This window comes from Diadema antillarum, unplaced genomic scaffold (assembly GCF_040938485.1).
Source record: "Diadema antillarum isolate AM-2024a unplaced genomic scaffold, OU_Dant_1.0 seq00000720_RagTag, whole genome shotgun sequence".
NCBI lineage: Eukaryota > Metazoa > Echinodermata > Echinoidea > Diadematoida > Diadematidae > Diadema > Diadema antillarum.
In genome coordinates, this window is record NW_027271624.1 from 356,080 (window position 1) to 374,666 (window position 18,587).

The 18,587-nt window shown below is 38.9% G+C and overlaps 2 protein-coding genes across 2 annotated transcripts; both read left to right on the forward strand.

The window, feature by feature from the left end:
- The first annotated feature begins 5,751 nt into the window (after positions 1–5,751).
- LOC139738068 (polycystin-2-like protein 1) lies at positions 5,752–12,861 on the forward strand. Its single transcript, XM_071648729.1, has 4 exons — positions 5,752–5,809; positions 6,451–6,600; positions 7,299–7,436; positions 12,509–12,861. The coding sequence occupies exons 1-4, from the start codon at positions 5,752–5,754 to the stop codon at positions 12,859–12,861; spliced, it is 699 nt and encodes a 232-aa protein (XP_071504830.1).
- Positions 12,862–13,431: 570 nt separating this feature from the next.
- Positions 13,432–17,776, forward strand: LOC139738092 (polycystin-2-like protein 1). The gene is made up of 3 exons (XM_071648755.1): positions 13,432–13,675; positions 15,168–15,464; positions 17,637–17,776. Exons 1-3 carry the CDS (start codon positions 13,432–13,434, stop codon positions 17,774–17,776), a joined length of 681 nt encoding a protein of 226 aa, XP_071504856.1.
- The last annotated feature ends 811 nt before the right edge of the window (positions 17,777–18,587 follow it).

The window sequence follows — 18,587 nt, forward strand, 5'->3', positions numbered from 1 at the left end:
GAATATATACACGGTGTATATATATATATATATATATATATTTTTTTTTTTTTTTTTTTTATGTTCACTGTACATCACTGTCGTAGTCGAGACAGACTGTTCCTACTCGCATTCCTACTCACAAGATCGCCGACAGTTGTACCTTAATTGCATAAGGGTCTTACATGTGACTTAGCTGGAGACTGAGACCAAGGCCACCACCAAAAAATTAATCAACAAAAATAAATGAATGAATAAATACATAGATGAGTAAATCAATTAATGAATAAAATAGTATAAACCACATTTGACTATGCTGCTAAAGAGTAAGAAAAACTGCTTATACAGCTCTTACTTTTGGTAACATACTATACATATTTTTGTTATGTGTACTGGTATGATACATTGCCATGAAGATTGATGGATACCTTGAAACTTTACTACAATGTAGTTCTTTCAACACCTACATGTAATAAATATATGGATACACGTGTATGTATATACATTTATAAAGGAAAACAACTCGTCGATTGTGCTCCTTTCTCTGTTATTAATAATAATAATGAAAAAGAATGTACTGGTATTTTACTAAATAATGATAAAGGTATGTGTAATGATGTATCAAAGGTTCTTTGCCTAGTTTCATATGTAGGCCTACTAATGTAGTGAGAATAGATACAATGGCCTCCCATAGTACCAGTCCTTGGGATCAGCAGTTTTCTTTTGCTACGTCAAAATGTTGTTTTCACCGAGAAAAAACAAACAAAACAAAAAACAATAACAGAGTGGATAATGTAAGCGGAATTTCGATATACGGGTAATGTAACTGTGTTCACGGAAGTGAACGGTATAACTAGTAGTTATAGTATACTGGTAATTGAGTGTATGCCTAGGATGCTTTGAATTGAGAGAGGGTGGACTGAATGATTGGTGGCATTATTTTCAGTGGGAATTCAATTGGATTTTCACCGTGGAGAAAGAAACTGAGAATCAGACAGCACTTCCAGTCGAAGAAATCATCAGGATTGACAAAAACAAACCAAATAAACATACAATGTATTATGAATTACAAGATCAAGGGAAGACAAACAATCGAAGAAAGAGAGAGAGAGAGAAAGAGAGAGAGAGAGGCCAAGAAAGAGGCAGTAGGCTACTTGTACATAATGCCCAACCACAGACACAAGTACAGTATATCACAGCTAGTAGACGCTTATAACTGACCATGTCAGTTACGCTGGGGTCGCTCATAACACACAAACAAGGGCATCCAGAAAACGTCAATTTCTATATGTGGGACAGTACGATATTTTCGCGATTTCGTGCAGAGTAAAGGCATGATATCCCGATATCCCTATGATTTCAGCTGGCTGTTGACCCATCTAATCATCACGCACGTCACACCTTGTAGGTATCATCTTACATAATCTTCCGTTTACATGTTACTATATACGTTCGTTGGTGCCCTACGATGAAAAAGAAGACTTGTGGGAGAATTTTAGACGAGTACGAGAACCCATAATTTCCGGTGCCGTACATCGGTAATGAATACAATGTAATTGCCATGCTCGAAGTTGATGGTCTTTCATGTCGTTCGTGGAAAATTTGAACAGTATTGCATTCAGGTTCTAACCGTAACCTGTCAAATCAAAAAAAAAAAAAAAAAAAATCATGTGAAAACGTAATTCACTGATCATCTTCTGCGGGGTCAACTCGTGGTCACGCGTGCGAGAACTTGGATATTCTAGACGGGGTTTTCGGCTTGCCAACTGACTGGCAATGCGCAAATAACAACCCTTGTACGCACATATTGTCGGGAATCGTCTCATTTCATAATTATGCCGACCGAGGGGAATGGCGCATGGACTCGCACGCGGTACACGCCTGATAACACACACGTACTGTACATGTACCATGTAAGCACTGCGCGGGAACCAGGGAGGTTGGGATGGGATCATGCGGGAACCAAGCACTGGCGGCACGGGGCCGTGCGAAATCGCACCCCAAAGCCGCACGGGTCCGTGCGGCAGAGCTGCACGGGTCCGTGCGCCACACTCGCACGGGCCCGTGCGAGGGAGTATGGATCCGCACGCGGGCGTACAGATTCGCACGCAGGCGTGCGGATCTGCACGGGGGCGTGCAGATCCGCACGGAGGTGCACGACTACGCACGGGCGCGTACAGGGGCGCACGGAGCCATACGCTCCCGTGCGAGATCGCACGAACCTGCACGCAGCCGCACGAAGCAGCCCCGTGCGCACTGCGTGCGGGAGTAACATAACATAATGGTCTGACTGTACATGTACGATACGCAATGTACCGGTGAACATGCAACTGTACTGCTGCATGCTGATACACAGACATGGGAGGCGAAGTCGTTAATTACGAAAAAAAAAATAAATAAATGAAATTCGACGATATATGATGAAAATAGTCATTGAGACTTACTAATGTGAGATTGATGTGCAGTAAAACACAGATTCCCGTGCACTTCAGGTTTACCTTCAGTACGATATTTGACGATTTCAGGTAGACTTCTAACACTTTCAGGAACACGCAAAAAATGTAGGATTACATGTCCTATGCATTGTACGACGTCAAACTTCCTCCTCTTTCAGAATATGTTACTCATTTAGTGTGAAAAACTCCTTTCTTGGTTTTTGAAGATTATTAAAAAAAAGTTAATTTCAAGAATTCCATGAACTTGAAATATACGAAAGTAAGGGTATTTAAAAATATCGAAAATGATAATAAAATAGTACGTATTTTTATGTTATTATAGTGAAATAGAAAAAATGGGAGTTTGTGAAAAGGTAGGTACGAGGTTCATCACTCAACTGGACAAGGATCACCTTTTAGAATTGCTTTGAAAAACAACAAAAACGTGACTTGACGATAAATGAATGTAAACAAAGAGGTGCAGTGTGCGCATGCGCGCAGCATTCCTTTTTTTTCCAGTCGCGCCGAACTAAGTGAGCGCTGCGCGGATACGTGTACTGCCAGTAATTGTCAGCAGTTGCGCCCCGGGTTCGCCCCCCCCCCCCCCCTTAATTTCCAAAGTGAAAAAATATAGCTACAAACGGCAGGTTTTTTTACTGTAAAATGTCAAATTTTTCAAGCTCGCTCTCTTCGCTCGCTCGCATTTAATCGCTATGCAATTCACCCGATGTTGCTGCCAGTAATTGCCAGCAGTTGCGCCCGGTGTCCCCCCCCCCCTAATTTCCAAAGCGAAAAAATATAGCTACAAACGGCAGTTTGGGGACTGTAAAATGTCACAATTTTTAAGCTCGCTTGCTAAGCTCGCTCGCATTTAAATTCTCCTGATATTGCTGCCAGTAATTGCCAACAGTTGTGCACGGTGCGCCCCCCTTAATTTCGAAAGCAAAAAAAAAAAGATCTTTCTATAGCTTCAAACGGCAGTTTTTGGACTGTAAAATGTCAAAATTTTCAAACTCTCTCGCATTTAATCTTTATGCAATTCTTCTGATGTTACTGCCAGTAATTGTCAGCAGTTGCGCCCCGGGTGCGCCCCCCCTTAATTTCCAAAGCGAAAAAATATAGCTACAAACGGCATTTTTTAAACTGTAAAATGTCAAATTTTTCAAGCTCGCTCTCTTCGCTCGCTCGCATTTAATCGCTATGCAATTCACCCGATGTTGCTGCCAGTAATTGCCAGCAGTTGCGCCCGGTGTCCCCCCCCCCCCCCCTAATTTCCAAAGCGAAAAAATATAGCTACAAACGGCAGTTTGGGGACTGTAAAATGTCACAATTTTTAAGCTCGCTTGCTAAGCTCGCTCGCATTTAAATTCTCCTGATGTTGCTGCCAGTAATTGCCAACAGTTGCGCACGGTGCGCCCCCCTTAATTTCGAAAGCAAAAAAAGAAAAAGATCTTTCTATAGCTTCAAACGGCAGTTTTGGGACTGTAAAATGTCAAAATTTTCAAACTCTCTCGCATTTAATCTTTATGCAATTCTTCTGATGTTACTGCCAGTAATTGTCAGCAGTTGCGCCCCGGGTGCGCCCCCCCTTAATTTCCAAAGCGAAAAAATATAGCTACAAACGGCATTTTTTTAACTGTAAAATGTCAAATTTTTCAAGCTCGCTCTCTTCGCTCGCTCGCATTTAATCGCTATGCAATTCACCCGATGTTGCTGCCAGTAATTGCCAGCAGTTGCGCCCGGTGTCCCCCCCCCCCTAATTTCCAAAGCGAAAAAATATAGCTACAAACGGCAGTTTGGGGACGTAAAATGTCACAATTTTTAAGCTCGCATTTAAATTCTCCTGATGTTGCTGCCAGTAATTGCCAACAGTTGCGCACGGTGCGCCCCCCTTAATTTCGAAAGCAAAAAAAGAAAAAGATCTTTCTATAGCTTCAAACGGCAGTTTTGGGACTGTAAAATGTCAAAATTTTCAAACTCTCTCGCATTTAATCTTTATGCAATTCTTCTGATGTTACTGCCAGTAATTGTCAGCAGTTGCGCCCCGGGTGCGCCCCCCCCCCTTAATTTCCAAAGCGAAAAAATATAGCTACAAACGGCATTTTTTTTACTGTAAAATGTCAAATTTTTCAAGCTCGTTCTCTTCGCTCGCTCGCATTTAATCGCTATGCAATTCACCTGATGTTGCTGCCAGTAATTGCCAGCAGTTGCGCCCGGTGTCCCCCTCCCCCTTAATTTCCAAAGCGAAAAAATATGGCTATAACGGCAGTTTTTGCACTGTAAAATGTAAAATTTTCAAGCTCGCTCGTTCCGCTCGCTCGCATGTGATCGTTATGCTCTCCTGATATTGCTGCCAGTAAATGCCAGCAGTTGCGCACGATGCGCCCCCCTTAAATTCCAAAGCGAAAAAAATATAGCTACAAACGGCAGTTTTTTTTTAACTGTAAAATGTCACAATTTTCAAGCTCGCTCGCTCTGCTCGCTCGCATTTAATTGTTATGCCATTCACCTGATGTTGCTGCCAGTAATTGCCAGCAGTTGCGCCCGGTGCGCCCCCCCCCCTTAATTTCCAAAGCAAAAAATACGGCTATAAATGGCTGTTTTTGGACTGTAAAATGTCAAAATTTTCATGCTCGCTCGCTCCGCTCGCTCGCATGTAGTCGTTATGCCTTTCTCCTGATATTGCTGCCAGTAATTTGTTCAACAACAATTTCCATCAAAATGTACTGCTACCTTAAACAAGTGTGACACGCAAAAAGCCTGCATCAAATTGCACCATTTACAACATCAAAATGCAAAAAGTTCTCACCGTGGGAGGAGGGGGGGGGGGGGGGGGGGGGGGGGGGGGGGGACAACAGGCACTTCCACACCCTCCCCCCCCCCCCCCTTGCTCGCTCCCTCGCATACTAACACCCCACCCCCCCCCCCCCCCTCCAAGATGAAATCCTAGATACGCCGGTGCCCTTTCCCCGCTTGGTTTCCCTAAAAAAAAAAAAAAAAAACAGTTAAAGTCTAGGGATTGAGAGCTTCCTATATTCCAAATGTGTGTCAAAAAAAAAAAAAATATCTCGTTACATTTAGTGTCAAAACGCACCCCCCTTGAAAAAAAGCTGGTGACGCCCCTGTTGTGTAAGCCTTTGGTCCAATGATTACTTTCTTTTCAAAAATTGAAATTAATTCAGACTTAAACCTGTGCATAGTTATCACAATTGCTGTGAAAAATAAAAATCCTGATTGAATACCTGACTTTTTTGTACCGGCCTAGAGCCATGTGAGGTGCCTGATGCCATAAAGGAGTCTGATCTGAGGTGTCGGCGAACATACAGCTTCAGTAACGATGAGGAGAGGGATTTCTCTGAGGGATGGATACCAGCCAATGTATCAGGTGAACTTGAGTAGAAGAAGCACCTGGTGTCCATGGTAGAAGTCAAATTATGCTCAAGGACTCAGCTATACTATATCATGAAAAAAACAAAACAAAAATGAAAAGTCCTGTAGACAACAGGTGCAAGCATGTTCAGAATAGACCATTATTAGTAAAATGTTTGTATCACTGAATTGTTGTTTCATTGTAACATTTGATGGTCTATTTCAAATGCCCACAGCCAGGTGTTGTTCCCAATTCTGTTTTTGTTTTTTTGTTTTTTAATTGCAAACTTGAATTTAAGTGTAATTGTGACCACATGAGTGTTTAAAGTTGAATCAAAGTCGAATGAATTGATATGCAGTTCCATCTCTCATAGTAACCATTGCATGATCTGTATCAAATTTTGTATTTTTTAGAATTGATTGAAATGGAGGTACAAATGCTGTAGTGATACTCTTTATGCCAGATTATTCTAGAGTTGTCATGCCTCTTCACTAGTAAATGTTTAAGATACTAAATCAGTGATCGAGAAACAATACATGATTTTCAGATTATCCATCATTGACAAAGTCAAGAGGAGAGTTTTGAGGTCTTGGCATTTGTTATCCCCATCTCTGTACAATGGAACTCTTCAGTAATTTAGAGTATTCTGCCCTCTACTATCCACAGGTCCTCCTGACTACACTGTCTGGAAGAACTCTGTGTGGGAGCACCATCACTGGGCGGACATCGACTCCTTCCCGTACTGGGGCATCCTAGCAACCTACAAAGGAGGGGGTTATCTGGCCCCACTTGACTGTACCCCACAGTCTGCACTGGGTAATGGGGCATGATTTTACAGATGTTTGTTTTGTGTCATGATTGTGATATAGTGTGTTTTTGTTTCATTTCATTCTAGGTATCTTTATTGAGTTTTAATTCAATTCAGTTTCATTTATTTTGATTCAATTTAATTTGATTGTTATGTGTTTTATTCAATTCTGTTCTATTGTACATTTAATATCTATCTTATATATTCTATTGTACTTAAATTAATTTTATATATCCTATTATACTTAAATTAATTTTATGTCAATTTATTGTATAATATATTATTTCATTTAACTTTTTAAGTTTTTTTTTCAGTTTGTTTGTCTTGATTTATTTTTGCTTCATACTCTGTTTTTTATAGTCTTCATTTCAGTATGTTTGGCAATGTTTCATCATTCCGTTGTTTTATGTACATGTATTTCACATTGCCTTGTCTTACTTTAGAATTTTATCTTTATTTCTTTGGAAGACAAACTGTTGTGACAATACACTTAGAGTTTGTTTACAATATTGGTCCTTGAGAGTGTACATGATGACGCAAGTTACAGCTGATTGCAATGAGATATTGAAACTTTTGCATGTTATCACACCACTAAAAAGTGTTTTATAGACCCTGAAGACACAAGTAGAATATTTCTGTCTCTCCTCCTTTGGTATACAATCTTTAGCATTGCAGTATTATGCACCACCGTTTTCTTTGTTTTCAGATGAAGCTAGGTACCTTCGAAATTCACTCTGGATAGACCAGTACACGAGGGCAGTGTTCATAGAATTTGTCGCCTACAACCCAGTCATCAACATGTTCTGCATTTCATTCCTTCTGGTTGAATTTCCTGCCATTGGTGGTGAGGATCATCATGTTTGTGAGAGATATATTCTGTTATGCAGTTTGTTAAAAGGATGAAAAATCATAGCAAGTGGCATAATATTTATCAACTGCATATTCATTATCTAAACAGAATTACTTTAAAGTTAAAGTTGGTTGATGCCTGACACTTACGTATTTTTGAAAATATACCACCTGCATTATGAGCTTTTTCTGATCCAGTGTTTCTTGGTTTATGCACACGTGCTACATTAATTTCATATTAGTGGAGCGGCATAGCCAAACAATTGTGCATTTTTGTAAGGCACCAAATTTCGTACAAATGTTGACAATAACGTTTCGATTAAATTTAGATATTGGGCCATCGAAAATAGCGCCCTCAACGTCCATGGCAGCCATTTTTTCAAAATGGCTGCCATAAATGCCATGTTTTCGTAAAATTTGCTAATTTTAGGAGAGAAAAGTTAATAAGATTTGGGTTACAAATGGGAAATTACATTCAAAATAAATCTAGATATCTGGCCATCGGAAATAGTGCCCTCAACGGCCATGGCAGCCATTTTTCAAAATGGCCGCCATAAATGTCATTTTTTCAAAATATTTGCTAACTTCAGAAGGGAAAGCCAGTAAGGTTTTGCAAACAAGTGGGAAATTACATTCAAAATGCATTTAAATATTTGGCCATTGTTAATTGCGCCCTCAACGTCCATCTGTCTAATAACAGAATAATGTGCCAGTTCTTCGATGATTTTGAAAATTTCAGATGGGAAAAGTTAATAAGATTTTGCCCATAAATGTTGATTACATTCAAAATAAATCTAGATATTTGGCCATTGGAAATTGCGCCCTCAACGGCCATGGTAGCCATTTTTTTCAAAATGGCCGCCATAAATGCCATTTTTCGTTAAAAAATGCAGATTTCAGAAGGGAAAGCCATTTTTTTTTCTTTTTTGCAAACAAGCGGGAAATTACATCCAAAATAAATCAAGGTATTGGGCAATTGAAAATTGCGCTCTCAATGGCTATGGCAGCCAATTTTTTTAAAACTCTTTATGTGCCATGGTGGAAACCCCCTGTGTGCCACGTTATTCTGAGACACGAAGGTAGTCATGCTTTGAGAAAGAATTCTGTTTTTATAATTTGTATAACTTCTACAAATTTCTGTTAAGATGGGCGTAATAGTAGGCAAAGTTAAAGGGGAATGCCAAGCTTTGTTTCGATATAAATTGTATGCCCACTCTATTTTCAAATTTTTCTTTTAATGACTAGTTGCTACATTACTATAAAGGCATGGCTTTCGCACATTAAACATTGTCCCTCGGATAGGACATAAAATGGAGGTCCCGTGTATGAGAGAGTCACAGCTCATGCACGTAAAAGATCCCGCTTCATTCATTCATCGCAAAGAGCAGGGTGTCTAACCCGGTGAAGTGGTCCTACCCCACATCCAACTGGACCCCATGGAAGACCAGCTTAGTGTAGCTGAATATGGGCTATCCAGCCATCTTCACAGATGGAAAATGAACAACCGTGACAGAAACATAGAATGTACGAGTAAATCTAATTGGGAACATCGCTTGATTGTCGATCACCACATAGAATGCAAGCCGTATATGAGAGGAACAAAAGCACGAGAAACGCTTTCATTGTGCCGCGGGATTAGCAGTAATTAGCGGTTTATCGATCGGTCTTGGCGGCTTTGTTTGTTGAGTAGAATATGCGAAGTTGGCACGCCGTCGACTGAGTCAGAGGTGCGAACGTGGCACATAAAGAGTTAATGGGCACCATAAGTGTCACTTTTTCATTTAAAAAGAAAAATGCTAATTTCAAAAGGAAAAGTCAATGAAATTTTGGTTATTAATGGGAAATGACATTTGAAACAAATCTCCATATTGGGCCATCGGAAACTGCGCCCTCAACAGTCATGACAGCCATTTTTCAAAATGGCCGCCATAAATGCTATATTTTCGAAAAGATTTACTGAAATCAGAAGGGAAAGCCAACGAGATTTTACAAACAGATGGGAAATTACATTAAAAAGTAAACTTATTGGGCCATTGCAAATTGCCCCCTCAATGGCCATTCCAGCCATTTTTCAAAATGGCCACCATGAATGTCTTTTTTTTCGTAAAGTGTTGCAGACGTCAATCAGAATTTCCACAAAGGTGAAAAATTACATTCAAACTGAATTTGATAATAGGCCATCCAAAAGTGCACCCTCAACAGCCGTAGCAGCCAAGTTTCAAAACAGCTGCCATGGATGTCCCCCCCTCCCCCACGTTTTGGTTTTTTCTTTTTTGCAAAAATTTGCTGATGTCAGAAGGAAAAGTCAATAAGACTTTGCAAACAAGTTAAAAATTATGCTCAAAAATAGATTTAAGTATAAGGTCTTCTTAGAAGGCGCCCTCAAGGGCCATACTGACCGCCATGGATGTCTGGTTTTTTTTCTTTTCTTTTTGATAGAAAAAAGAAGAGTGTATTGAAGCCATTTTCACAAATAGCTGAAATAGCAATTGAGAACACAGCTTATGATGGCTAAATGTCTAAACTTCTTTGTTTGTAATTGTCAACTTGCGCAAAAAAAAAAAAAAAAAAAATGTTTATTGTCTTCTTCCGGCATTAGGACATCTTCATTAAAAAAAATGGCATCTATGACAGCCATTTTGGAAAATGGCTGCAATTGCCGTTATTAGCAATTTTTTCTTCTTGAAAATTTGTGAAGGAACAATTTCTAGAGTTAATGTAATCTAGATATATTGTTTGATTTAGAACATGATTTTTCAATTTATGTACACATTTTTTAACTTTTCTTTCAGAAATTACCATTTTTTAAAACAAAATGATTATGACAATGGCAGCCATTTTGGAATATGGCGGCCATGGCCGTTGAGAGCAGTATTATAGTTTTCTAATACAAACATTTATTTCAAACATAATTTTCAAATTGTGTGCAAAATCTTACTGACTTTTCCTTTGGTGAAATCAGGAAATAAAAAATAATGGAATTCATGGTGGCCATTTTGAAAAATGGCTGCAATGGCCATTGAGGGCGCTATTCACAATAATGTAATACATAGGCGCAAGATATATTTCAAGCGGAATTTTTGAATTGAGTGCAAGATCTTATTGACTTTTCCTTCTGGAATTAGTAAATTCAGAGAAAAAGGTGGTATTTATGGCAGTCAATTTTAAACATGGCGGCCATTGGCATTGAGGGCGCAATTTGCAATGGCCCAACATCTAAATTTATTTTGAATTTTATTTCCCACTCGTTTGCAAAATCTTGTTGATTTTCCCTTCTGAAATTAATTTTTATAAAAAATTGAATTTATGGCGACCATTTTGGAAAAAAAATGGCTGCCATGACCGTTATGGGGCGCAATTTGCGATGGTCCAATATCTAAATTTATTTTGAATGTTATTTCCCACTCGTTTGCGAAATCTTACTGATTTCTCTTCTGAAATTTGTAAAATTTTACGAAAACTGGCATTTATGGCGGCCATTTCGAAAAATCCCTGCCACGGCCGTTGAGGGCGCAATTTGTGATGACCCAATATCTAAATTCATTTTAAATGCTAAATTCCAGTCGTTTGCAAAATCTTATTGATTTTCCCTATTGAAATTTGTAAATTTTTACGAAAAATGGCATTTATGGCAGCCATTTTGAAAAAAATGGCTGCTATGGCCGTTGAGGGCGCTATTTACAATGGCCCAATATCTGAATTTATTTTTGATGTTATTTCCCACTCGTTCGGAAAATCTTCCTGATCTTCCCTTCTGAAATTTTTAATTTTTTGCGAAAAATGGCATTTATGGCGGCCATTTTGAAAAATGGCTGCCATGGCCGTTGAGGGCGCAATTTGCGGCGGCCCAATATCTAAATTTATTTCAAATGTTATTTCCCACTCGTTTGCAAAATCTTATTGATTTTCCCTTCTGAAATTTTTATGAAAAATGGCATTTTATGACGGCCATTTTGAAAAATGGCTGCCATGGCCGCTGAGGGCGCTATTTACGATGGCCCAATATCTGAATTTATTTCAAATGTCATTGTCAACATGTGTGTGAAATTTGGTGCTTTTATCATAAAATGCACAATTCCTCTAATTTTTCAAGCTATGCCGCTCCACTATATCTCACATAGATATCTATGTTAGTAGTGACTTATGTCTTTGCAATACAATAGTCATCAATATGATAATTGATTATTTTTAGAATAGAGAGATATGTTCTGGAAATTATATTAGAGCTGTTTTATCAAAAGATGAAGATATTTGACTGATTGAGTCCCAGAAGCCACATTTGTGTGGATTTATAGTTTGCCCCTATGTCATGATTTCAGTTGTTCGTTAGTATTTGTTAACCCAGTGAGGACGGACCGATTGTGCTATAACGTGCATTTCCCATAGACACCTGCCCGATTACCTGGTATACTCAGGACTCGTCCTCAATGGGTTAAAGTAGAAGTACAATCATTTTTCACTTTTAATGGTCATAAGTTAGTCATATGGGCCTACTGTTGTTTCTACCATTTGCAAAAGTAGTGATAGCCTCTATATCACAGAGTTCATAACTGATTCTTAAACTAGACAGTGGAGGATTTGTAACTTTTTGTCTGATTTTGTGCCAATTTAATGAATTCAACCAGTTTATTTACTCTCTCTCCAAAATAACAATGTAAAATTCAGACATGTTAATTGAATGAGGACAGGATGAAATCTTCTGCTGTGCAATTCCCCAGAACTTAATGGGTTAACTGGCTTCTACTTTACTTTTCTTGTCTAAAAATCATTTACAATAATAAGCATGCCAGAGGAATGTAGTAAATCAAGCCAACTAACTGAAAAGATCAATACCTTTGTTTATGCTGGCAGACAAGTTGACACAAGCATTATAATGATTGTATACTTATGAATCATTACAAGTCATATGATATGCAATATCATACTGATCTTTACTTATATCAACATTGAAAAGTGATGATTATCAAAGAAGACATATTTTCACACCATGGCAGACAGTCCAGAAATGCATCAAAGTCTGTGAGATTCAAAGAAAGACATTGCTTGCTTCTTATCATCTGGACACAGGTGCCCTTCCCTACACTAGCTTTCGGACGATCCGATTGGACCGCTACCAGGGCAACTTTGCCTACTTCGTGTTGGCGGGAGAGGTCATCTATGTGGCCTTCTTGCTGTACTTCACATACCGTGAGGGGAAGCAGCTATGGAAGAAGAAAAAGGACTACTTTGGCAGTGTTTGGAACCTCCTTGAGGTGGTGACGCTGGTCCTGGCCTATGCCGCCATCTCATTCTATCTCTACCGACTCTTTATCGGGCGTCGCCTGGTCAACCAGTACAGGGAGGACCCAGAGTCTTTCATGAACTTCCAGTACATTGCTCACTGGGATCTGGTGAGCTGTCACTTCAAAGTAGCATGTTGATTAAAACTAGGCAGATAGTTTTACTTATAAATTGAGCTAAATAATCATGTAAGTGTACTACTGAAATTCAGCAACTTGATATCTGTTGCTATTACTTGATGATTGTACTTACCACTTATAAGTTATTCTGAAAAGAAAAACTAAAAGTCAAAGCAAAACAGTTTGAATTTGATTAAATAAAAATAAAGATTCAGATAGAGTTAAGGTAAAAGTTAGGGAAGATATGAAAGAATAAAGTTTCCTGAATTTTGATGAAACAGATCCTTAACTGTCAATATGAATATGCAAATGTGTGAGCTGACAATGTCTTTAAGGTCACAAGATATAAAAAGGAATGACCTTCTTTAACGTAAGCCTTATGTAGAGTATGTAGAGACTATAAAAGTGTTATACGTAAGTTTGTTTATGTGATGTGGAGATTTATTATCTTATCATAAACTCAAATTTTTTTCTTGTGTCACTCTTGGTATTTTGCTCTCTCTCCCTCTCTATCTATATATCTATCTCTCACTCTTTTTATTCTCTCTCTTTCTCCCACTCATTCTCTCGTCATCTTAGATGTATGGATACATGACAGGCCTGGTGGTATTCATCGCCAACCTCAAGTTTATGAAGCTGCTGCGCTTCAACCAGCGCCTCCTCCTGCTCTCGATGACGCTGAAGAGCGCAGGCTACGACATCCTCCACTACCTCGTCGTCTTCGGCATTGTCTTCATGGCCTTCAGCACGATGGCCTTTGCCATGTACAATGCCTACCTCGTCAGTTTCAGCTCGTTTGGAGCGACCATTGAGACTCTGTTCTCAACGCTTCTCGGTGGGTCACATGACAAATATGCCAGATATCATGAAAAGAGAGGTTTAGCCATACCATTTGGTATATAAGAAAATTTCAACTCTGTCATTTTCTTCTACAGTGCATCATTCTACATCTGATGTGTGTTGTGCAGCTAGTTATTTTAACACATAAATTTCAGTGAATTCTTTGTGTATTAACCCTAACTAGGCCGAGCTATTTACAAGTAGTTGATAGAGCCGGGGGGGGCCTCCCAGGCCCCCCCTCCAGATCTCGGCCGTCGACCGCGCGATCGCGACGAAAATTGGCACACACATTGCCTATGATGTAATCTAAAATATCTTGAAGTTGATTTTTAAAAAAATTGTCATTTATGCTAAATTATGCTAATTTATGCATAATGATGCATGAAATCAGACTATATGGTATAAATCACAAAATAAAGCTCAAAACAGGCACATTTTTTTGTGTAAATATTCCTTTTAGTGTTCTTAGCAAATATAATAAAAAAAAATTGTGATATCAGAAAAAATTCCTAAGTATTTTATTGTTTTTTTGAATTTCTTATGTATTTCTTTGTTTTTTCGACTTTATGTTTTTCATTGTTTTTTCGATGAAATTTGTCCGCGACATCGCTCCGAACATGAAAATATGTTATTCATTGATTTTAATCAATAAAACACCAAAATAATCATGCTTTTATGAAATTTGCCTGTAAGCGCAGTTTGCATTGAAATTGTACACGAATTCACGTTTTTGAGCAATTTTTGGTCTGACATGCATGTACATATTTATGCGTAACTTCACAACCGTGTGCCCGGGCGTCGCAAATTTGGTGTCAAAAGATGCGCGAGACTCGAAAGAAAAAAGTCATGAAACGTCGCGGCGATAGCTTTTTGCGATTGCGATACATCGCGCGGAACGTCGAGGGGGGGCCTCGGAGGCCCCCCCCCCCCCTGGCCTAGTTAGGGAATAGTACATCATAACTCATTCAGTGATTGCTGAGATACAGAGACTCCAACCCCAAGCACCTTCTGATCTGGGGATTCTCCCGCTCGAAACCCCTAGCAAACGGGAGACTCCAAGTTGATGTGTGTGAAGCGCGAAGTTCCTAGGGTTCTAGACGTTCTCTGGTGCTATCTAAGGCTTATTTTTTTCAACATACGATAGCAATAAGTAAGAAATCCTTTCCACCGGGAGACACGGAGCCAGGGCGGGAGAAATCAAATCTCAAGCGGGAGAACGGGAGATTTTGCAAAAATAGGTTTTCGGCGGGAGATCTCCCGTCGAGAACGGGAGAGTTGGAGTCTCTGGAGATAGCAAATAAAAGTTGCAATAACCAAGCAAATTGATAAACAGTGGTTAATCAGTGACAAAGATAAACTTAGAATAAACTTGAATAGATTATGATAGATTGAATTAAAAGAGACTGAATTAGAAAATTAGAATAACTAAGTTAGATCTGGCACTCCCAATTTCATCAGTGTTGAGTATTTGTTGTATCAAACTGCAGGAAAGTTCAAGTTCCATGAGATGCTGCAGGCAAGCCGCTACCTGGGGCCCGTCTTCTTCTTCTGCTACGTGGTCGTCATCATGTTCATCTGCCTCAACATGTTCCTCTCCATCATCAACGAGGCCTTCACCCAGGTCCGACTGGAGAACGCCCGGGCCGAGAACGAGCTCGAGATCGTCGACTTCATGATGGACCGTTTCAAGAAGTGGGTTGGGCTGGGCCAGTCCAATGGACCAGCAGCCCAGAGGAAGAAGAAGAAAAAGAAGGAGGAGGAGACTCCGTATTACTGCGTTGAAGGTACGTTTTAATGAATGATGGCACTTTACAAACAAAACAATATAGACCCCTATGACTTTAGAGTGCCACATGAAATACATTTTCAGTATCATACATTCCAGTCCATAGTATGCCATTATCTAAATTTGTAAATAAAGCTAGGGACTGAGAGACCAATTGATATACTTTACAATGTATCTTTTATCCAGTTGAATCTCATAACAATGTGGCAATAATTGACAAAATTTATTCATTCATTCATGTATATATCAAATGCGCATAAATATTTGCATATGACGATTAAATTCCTATCTCAGCGTATCTGATTGTTCTGATCTGGAGATTCTCCCGCCTGAAACCCCTAGCAAACGGGAGACTCCAACTTGATGTGCGCAAAGCGCACATCACGAGCACGAGGTTCCTTGCGGTCTAGGGTTCTAGATGCTCTCTTGTGCTATCTAAGGCTTGTTTTTCAACATACAATAAAATTAAGTAAGAAATCATTTCAAGCGGGAGAAATTAAATCTCAAGCAGGAGAACGGGAGATTCTGCAAAAATGGGCTTTCGGTGGGAGATCTCCCGTCGAAAGCGGGAGAGTTGGAGTCTCTGGATAGTGTATGAATTCCCATGGGAGTGACAATGTAAAAGCCCCTTACCCTGCATTGGGAAGATTTTCAGTTGACTTGAATCACAGTGATAATTGTGAGCACAGACACGCAACTTCTGTTCTAACAAAGTCCTCAGGACAGTCAGTTTTCTTTCATTATTTTAACAATTTGCAATAACCAAGCAAAAACAATCAAGTATAGAGATATGTATATAGATAAAAATTTAGGAAACTGAATTCTTACTTAGTTGTTGACAAAAATTTTATTATAACCACGGGGAGTACACTGAATTAATTCTTGTGACAAGAAGGTCTAAAGGAAATCAATTTTGAAAGGAACTGGAATATTTCATGAAATCACTTTTTAACATGTTTGATCTTTGTATAAAAAAAATGTACGGAAGGTTTCATTTTACCTATATCTCATATGATGGATTCATTAAAAGTGAAGCTTTTAAAGTTTGTTTTTCATGCCTCCGCCACGAAGTGTCGCCAGAGGCATTATGTTTTCGGGTTGTCCATCCGTCCGTCCGTCCGTCCTTCTGTCCGTAATCAATTTGTGGACAGCGTATCTAAAAAACTGTTAGAGGTATCCTAATGACACTTGGCATGTATATGTATTAGTGGGCGAAGTTGTGCCTATCAACTTTTGGGCTTATATGCTAAAGGTCAAAAGGTGAAAAGGTCAAGGTCAAATGCTAAAAATTTCACTATTTCCCCTATATCTATGCAGTACTTAAAGCTATTTTCTTGAAACTTGGTGTATACATAAACTACCAAATAAAGATTCCCCATAGAGAACTTTGGGTCATGAGGTCAAAGGTCAAGGGTCAAAGGTCAAGTGAAAATATTAAAATTTCACTTTTTTCTCCATATCTCAAAAATATTTCAAGGTATCTTCATGGAACTTAGTATATATGCATGTACTGACTAGCAGTGATCATGTAGGGAATTTAGGGGTAATGGGTCAAAGGTCAGGGGTGAAAGGTCAAGGTCAACTCATTAAAATGTCATTGTTTCTCTCTTATCTATGCAATGCCTACAGGATTTTTTTTGTGTGTGAAACTTAGTGTATGCATATATAACCCAATACAGATTCTCTTGGAAGTTTCTTACCTAAAGGTCAAAGGTCAAAGGTCAAGGGAAAGTGCTAAATTTCACTTCTTTGAACTTATAAAAGGGTCAAAAGTTGGGTACAAATCCTCAAATCCCCAAATACTTGCACTCTTAGACAGTATAGCCATTCATTCAAATAAACCTAGTTCAAGGATAGTGAGCACTCAAATTATTTGTGACAAACCTGTCGTTTTAATATTTTGTCAGTTATGTGAAGCTGTCATCACACATTGTCAAGACATCCTATAGACCTATTCGGAGAACCATGCATTATGGCGGAGGCATACCAGTCGCCATAGCGACATTTCTAGTTTTTAGTATTATAAAAGGAGAAGAGAGACATGATGCATTTTGAAGATGCACCTGTACTATTAAAATGTTTGACATTTGACAAATTGTTCTTTGGTTTGTATCCGTCAGTGCAGTATATCTCATCTGTCACCTCTTGCCTCTGATCCTAATTTACATAGATGAAGACCCTGTGGAGATTGAGTGCCGGGAGATTGAGAAGAAGACAGAGAAGATGATGCGCCTGCTTGAGTCTTACCTCAAGGAGCATCAGTCTCCGGATGATGCCAAACTCAGCAAACGGAGGATCATTGTAACATAATGATTTGCAGACTACTTGATGTAATGGAATCATCTGTGCTAGCATGTCCATTGTCAAAAACAGAAGAAAGTTGCCAGTTTCCATATCTGAGTGACTTTCAAGAGCTGCATTTTGATTCATAAATATCATATACCACAATTCATTCTTTTTTAGAGCAGGGAAAGTGAGTAGGAAAGGGTTGCTCTTTTCTGAGGATGACATTTTAATAAAAGGTCAAGATGGCACATTAGACAGTAGAGAAATTTTGGCAAATCTCCTGAGCTACTAAGCTAGCACTAAGATAATTAAACAAACGTATGTATTGAAAATATTGAATTTTGTCCAAAATTACTCTCCCCAACAAATTTCAGTGATAAAAGTAATCATGTGAAAGTCTCCACTCACACAGTACCTGTGTCATACTTCTCATGTCTTTGCATGTTTAAATGTGCACATGTACACTGTGAGTCATTGATGTAAAAGTGACATATTCAAATTATGTGTATTGATATCCATTTCTCTAACAACTGGCAACACCCATTTTGAGTAACTGCACACTACGAACACTTTTTTTTTTTTTTTTTTTTGGGGGGGGGGTTGTTTTGTTTTGTTTTGCTTTGAATTGTGGAATGATTTTGTGCATAGCATCAGTACTATAGTGTACTTAGATATTATGGCTGTTATTGTATGAAGTCCTTTGTTCATCTTATATGATATAAAAATACAGTGTACCATTAGAGCAGGAATAAATAGTCCCAGATAGTTTGATATCTTTTAAACATTATTCAATCATAAATGGATTCCACTCTAAATCTCCTACATTTGTCAGAGT